Source organism: Theropithecus gelada, chromosome 11, assembly GCF_003255815.1.
Source record: "Theropithecus gelada isolate Dixy chromosome 11, Tgel_1.0, whole genome shotgun sequence".
NCBI classification, from domain to species: Eukaryota; Metazoa; Chordata; class Mammalia; order Primates; family Cercopithecidae; genus Theropithecus; species Theropithecus gelada.
In genome coordinates this window covers 14,273,575-14,280,450 of record NC_037679.1, presented here as the reverse complement: position 1 = coordinate 14,280,450, position 6,876 = coordinate 14,273,575, and the positions used below count along the sequence as shown (strand labels likewise).

Genomic DNA, 6,876 nt, shown 5'->3' with positions numbered 1-6,876 from the left:
AATATTGCACTAACTTTTAAACTTCCAAAACAATGAGGTTATTTATCACTGAGCCCACCATAGGGCCAGAACATATTATACAGATATTCAATAAAGTTAATCAAATATACACCTATATGAAAAGGCATCAATAAGTAAATTTTGGATCATAATCTGTTTTGATGACTTCCCTGATTCTATACCTTTATTAATTATTCCTTAGCAATTATTAACACAAGAAAAAATCGTGAAAATCAAAATCGAGGGAATGATTGCTCAAAATGTTTGAAGATCTCTATTTCCTATTTTAGTTCTTTGCACTGGGACCCAGCACCTAGCAGTACCTTAGAGCACTCCACAATAATGAAGCATAAAGTTTTCCAAATTAATGTATAAAGATTACTTAGAGTTTGTGTCTTATTATTAGCACTTCCTTTCTACGTAGCTCACATAAAATATTTGATCAAGGTGAAAACTTAATATACATTTAGCATGCTAATGAAACTAGCTACAAAATTAAAGACATATTTTATTTAAAAATAATCTGGGCATCTTTGTCAACTACCCATGATTGTGTGTAGGAGGGATGGGCAATCCCAAAGACAAACACCAGACAAAATTTTGCTGAAGCACTACAACAAAATAAAAAATATTGTTCTACATTATGCCACAAGAATCAATAGATATAAATTCTGTGAAATAAAATGTTGAAGACCAGTAAGAGGGTTTATCATAAAAATACTTCCCTCATGTCCAGGATAGCTCCAATATCCAAGATTTTCAGAATTAATGATGTCTTGGGGGGGTAAAAAGTAAAATATGGAAAGAGTACATCACATGAAAAAATGTACTAAAAGTATTTTTATGACATTCAGGAGAGTAACTTTTATTAATGACCACAGGTATATTAAATAAATAGACACAATACAATCAGTGCAAGAGAAATAATCAAAGACTAATATTTTTCTTCTCTAGAAGTTTTTTTAGAGCCTCTTGGACATCTTTGTTCCTCAGAGAATAAATCAAAGGATTCAACATGGGAGTGACTAGGGAGTAACATAAGGATGCCACTTTACTCAGCTCAGGAAATCTGTCAGGAGTGAGATACATAAAAAAGACAGCACCATACAACACACTCACAACTCCCAGGTGAGAGCTGCAGGTGGAGAAGGCCTTCTTACGTCCCTCAGTAGAGTGTATCTTTAGAACTGTGGACACAATATACATATAAGATACAATAATGACTATGATAGTAGGCAAGATAATAATACATGACAGGGAAAAAGATATCATTCTATGGATAAAGAGATCAGAACAAGATAGTCTCTGAAGCGGGCGAGAATCACAGTAAAAGTGGTCAACAGCCCGAGAAGCACAAAAAGATAAAGTAAATGTCATGCTGGTCTGAATGACTGAGCTAATGCAGCCACAGAAATAGGAACCAGCCACCAACTGAGTACAGAGACGTGTTGACATTTGAACAGAGTAGAGCAGAGGGTTGCAGATGGCAATAAAGCGGTCATAAGCCATGGCCGCCAGGAGAAATCCCTCAGTCACAATGAAGAGGGCAAAGAGAAAGAGCTGGGCCACACAGCCTGCAAAGGAGATAGACTTGCTTTCAGACCAGAAGTTGATTATAGCCTTGGGTGCAATAACAGATGAATAGAAAAGATCAATGAAGGAGAGATTGCCTAGGAAGAAATACATTGGTGTGTTCAGCCGAGGATCAGTCATAATAATGGCCATCATCCCAACATTCCCTAGAAGGATCATGGCATAAACAAACAGAAATAGCAGGAAGAGGAGAATGTGGAGCTCTGGGCGGACCCTGAAGCCTGCAAGAATGAAGTCAGTCATTTCTGAGTGATTGCTTGCTCTCCTGTCACCCATGGTAGAAACCTGTTGAGAGGCACAGGGCAAAATATACAAATGAACTCTGGGTTTGGATCCGAGTATTTACAAATAATCTCTTATGATATTAAGATTTACAAAGCTATTTTAATTTTAGCCTCATAAGTATACGGTGACTTAAAGCCAACCAATTGCTGTTGAAACCAAAGATTAGTTGTATTTCTTAGTTCTTTAAGTGGTAGAGTTAGGTTTTTTGCCTCTGCATCTAATACAATGCCTTTCTACCCAAATGCCTTTCACATTTCCAAGTGTCACTTCTCTATACATTTCCCACTCATGATTCACATAATAACTTCAACATCATGAAGCACTGACTGGAAGAGAGCACAACCAATTTAATAAATGACTTTGGGAAGCACATTAGGTAGTTTGGGTTGGGAGATATTTGGGGTTTCAGTAGTCAAGTTTAGGAAAACGGGGACTTAATTTGGAGTACCAACAAATATAAAGGAAGTGACTGAGTTAAAAAAAAAAAAACTACTTGTGAAGTGCAATTACCTTTCACGAGTCATGGAAACTGGATTCTGATGGAAGTTATGTACCCGCTAAGATAAAAGGTGTGCACAACCAAGCACAAATTATTAGTACTCACATTCAAAAATTTCTGTCCCAGATGGGCCATCAAAGCACTTTCATAAAGAAAACTTCCTTTCATTTCTTGATCCCAAGACTTGGAGATCTTTGTTTTAACTTCTATTTTAAGTTCAGGGGTGCAAGTGCAGGTTTGTCACATAGGTACATTTGTGTCATTGGGTTTTGCTGTACAGATCATTTAATCACTGAAGTATTAAGCCCAGTACCCATTAGTTATTTTTCCTGATCCTCTCCCTCCTCCCACCCTCCACTCTCCAAAAGGTTCCAGTGTGTTTTTCCCCTCTATGTGTCCATGTGACTTGCAGTTCTTTAAAAAGAGATCTACAGTAGAACTCCTCTCCAGATAAAGGAGTTACTTTAGAAATTAGTACTGCAAAGGATACATATGGGGGCATTGTTGATTACACTTTTGTTTGCCCCGAATACAACTTTTGTAGCCATTATTAACTCATTACTGCTCAAATAGATTTTTTAACTTCATATGTTAACAATACAAGCACTCTTTCTTTGTCCTAAGGGCCTTCTGTGCATGATTCTGTCTAGGCAACAATAATAACAAATATGTACATGGCACTTTTCATGTGCCAGACACTTTTCTAAATGCTTTCATAGTAGCTCATTTAATCCATACAATAATAACATGAGGTGGGTGTTATTATATTCCCAAGTTTACAGATGAGGAAATTGAGGTACAGAGAAATGAAGTCTGCTTAAATTCACTTACTAGAGTCAGAATCAAGATTTGAAGCCAAGAAAACTGGCTTCAGAATCCATGCTTTTAATCATCATTAATGATTAATCACTGTACTATATCAGCTTTTAATAAAGGACCCTTCCTGTTCCCCTACCTTAATTCTGCTTGCACTTTAGAGTTTAGTTAAAATTTCATATTTCCAAATAAAATCTCTAATTCTTCAACCTGGGTCAAAACATCTCATCCAAAGACAATTGAAGAGACCAACTATCACCATATTTTAATATTGAGATTACATATTAATTATTTTTCACTTGACAATAGCTTACTTAAGACAAAATTCAATTTGTTCTCCATATATTGTTAGCATAACATTATGTGTCTGGTAAATGGTAATTAATCAATACATATTTATTATAGATAAAAGTTGAATGATAATGATCATGCAGAAACAGAGAAAAACATAAAAACTATTTAATACTGCAGTGGTTAGTACAGGTTTTAGGTTTAAATAAATCTAGGCTCCAGTTCTGCTTCACTCACTTTCTAAATGGGACCTTGGACAAGTTACTTATGCTCTCTCTCTGTGCTACTGTATTCTCATATATAAAGTGGAAATAAGAGTCCTCAAAGTTTTCTTGGGAATAGAAAATGACATATGTACATAAATCACTTAGCACCATTTATGGTAAAGTAAGTATTCAGTAAATGTTAGCCATTATTTTCATTATAATCTTCAGTGCTCAGTCGCACTATTCATACCAAATAATGCTTATTAGGTTGAAAATTAATAATACATACATTCGTTTTTGGACAAAACATTCTCAGTTGAGGGGAAGAATCAATCTTTTGAAAGTTTAAAGAGATAAAGAAATCTTGGAGAAATGGAATATTTTGCCTGAGAAAAAAGATTATTAAGAGAAAAGTTGCATAAGATGTTATCATTATTTAAGACTGTATTAAATGTTGAAAATAAAATATTCACCCATTTTATCAAAAATTAGATATGTAAATAATTAAAAAGTAGTAAGAGCTTACATTAGATTGCACTTACGGTCTGGAAAGGTGTAAGATATTTAAGAAGTGAAAGAAAGCTGACTGAAGTAAGCATGAAAAATCATTTTTTGAAAAATAATACATATCATTTATCTTTGTTTTATTCTCATCTAGAGGCAAAACAGATTATTTTAATTTCTAAGATTTATTCCTATCAAACTCATTCCAACATTATAATTTAATATTATTATTAAATGTTAATTTTCCTCTCTTGAAAATAATATCCTTAACATCAAACTCAGCTTGTTTGCTGCGTATTGTCAACATAATGTTCTGAATCTAGTGAATTACAATAATTCAGTACATATTTATTACATAGAAAAAAGCTGAATGATAATGAGCATGTAGAATCAGAGAAGAATGAAAAAACAAATTTATTAAAATAAATTTATATCATTAACTGTTATAAACATTATAACATTATAAATGTTAATAAATGCATTGCTGATTACCTTTTTTACTGGAAAAGAGAGTTCTTCCCAGAGAAGCCAAGAACAAGTAGTCAGTTTGTGACTTATTTTTCAAAAACTTACATGTTTTAAAAGTTACTTTTACCTTGTATTGTTTAGTAACTTGTCAGATTCTGTTAATAATGAAGCAGCAGAGTTCCAATGTTTTCCTCTGTTTATTGTTTTAATTCTAGAAAGGATAAACACAGTTAATTAATGACTGTCATAATTATAAGTACTGAAAAATCATTACTTTGAAATAAAATGAATCATTCCCCACAAATGTACATTTATTATTACAGTTTTAGATTCTTCCTATAGATAAATGTGGCTTATGTGCCTCGTTGCTCTATTTTAAAAACAGTCCTTTTTTTGGTAGTTGATTTCCTAAAAAATTTTATAGTCCTTTTTATAAGAGAGTCAAGGTGAATTTTTCAAATCATGTTCTGCCAAAACTGAAGTAATTCCAGGAACTATAGTCTATAGTTATGCAAAGTGAACCTGAGAAATCAATCCATAGGATATTATCTATCCTGCATTGTCAGAAGCTTGGACGCTTTCAAGGCAAGAGGACAGATTGCCATGGATACGCAAGTAGAGGTCTTGAGCTCTTTGGCATTTCTGAATACTGCCAAAATATCAACAGCAGTTATCCATGAGGGCTTTGGTTTTGCTATAACTTTTTCATATAATTGCAGTATTGAGATTTCCTTTGTCTTCTGGGAGACAGTACCTCTGGGAGAGAAGAAAACAAGTTGATTAATTAATAAGACCTCTAGGATCTAGAAGCAAGATCCGTGAAGACCTCAGAGACTCTAGATTTTTTTAAAAAGCCTAAGAGGACTTAAAGTACATATGAGACATTCTTTAGGAAAAACTACAAGGATCTTTTAATTTTAATTTCTTCACTGAAAAAAAAGCATTTTCAATTTATCATTATAGCACAGTTTTTGATAAGCAAGTAGAAATAGATATGAAAGGAAATGTTGTGGTTCATAATGCAATTTGTAGGAAAATTTTGGGTCCTAGTCATAAAGTTAATTTCATATTTACTTTCAGAATTCCATTCACCCAAATCTCTCCTTGGTGACTTTTTAACTATATTTTCTCAATAGTAATTGATAAGAAAAGATAGAATAGCATGACCATGATATGGGCAAAATCCAACAAATTCCTTCTAATCCATCAAGTAAAGGCCAAATGATTAACTGGATCTAAAGTTGGGTTTATATTGTAATTTTAATCGCTTTAAAGTTGTTTACTCAGGTGTTATGTATTAAGTTGGTAACTTCTCATCAGTCACTGTATATAGTTCAAAATAATTTAAAGAACTGTTCTATATCAGCAAAAAATCATAATTTGTCTTTGATAACTCTTTAACTGCTATACATGCATATATGTAAAATAGGAAGAAAAGGGGAATGGATGGAAAGAGGAGAAAATAATGATGGCTCATAAAGTCGTCATATATGCAGCTAGTTAAAGGCAATATTGATATTTATCCACTCCATATTACCTTTTGTCTGAACATCAGCCTCAATATCTTGAAGTTGTTTGCTGGTAGGGTGACACAAACTTCACCGTTGAAGGATCCGAGACCCTGTGGTCCTGCCTGTGATTAATTGCTGTGGTTGTTCATTAATATTTACAATGAGTCATGGAAGTATTAGAAGGGTTTCTGGAAAATGTTCTAGGTTACTGCTATACTCCTTCTATATACTGTTGCTAATAAGAATAATTTACCCAAGAGAATACAAAGCTTTTTTTTTTAACTTGTTGGTTCAGCAAAATGAATGTGTTCAGTAAAGAGACTGAATTTAGAGCTCATTTTATTAATTGTTGTGTTCCCCTAGTAAAATTATCCCTCTGTTAAGCAGTAAGAATATTCATTCAGCAGGGACAAATGTCATGCAGGCATCCATCAAAAAAAAAGTTGAGAGTGAGTTGATAGGTTTTACAGTGGTGGCTGACATTCCCATTTTGAACCCTTGTACTTCGACCTGTAATTGCTTCATATATTTGTTGCTAACGAAGAGCACAGATTATATCCTGGATGACAGTTACTCACCTTTCTAAAGCAATGACATCCAGTCGGTCCAACAACTGAATCTTTAATAAATGATTCCGGTCGCTGCCGCCGACGCTACCACAGCGTTTGGGTGTAGAGTTTGGAATCCCTGTGCTGCGTTAACA

The 6,876-nt window shown here is 33.8% G+C and overlaps 1 protein-coding gene across 1 annotated transcript; it reads right to left on the bottom strand.

The window, feature by feature from the left end:
* Positions 1-910: 910 nt before the first annotated feature.
* On the bottom strand, positions 911-2,000 carry LOC112635560 (olfactory receptor 9K2). Its single transcript, XM_025403771.1, has one exon. The coding sequence runs from the start codon at positions 1,867-1,869 to the stop codon at positions 928-930; it is 942 nt and encodes a 313-aa protein (XP_025259556.1). The 5' UTR covers positions 1,870-2,000; the 3' UTR covers positions 911-927.
* Positions 2,001-6,876: the final 4,876 nt, after the last annotated feature.

Coding starts and splice junctions, on each gene's coding strand:
- LOC112635560 (XM_025403771.1), bottom strand. CDS start 1,869: ATGGGTGACAGGAGAGCAAGCAATCACTCAGAAATGACTGACTTCATT.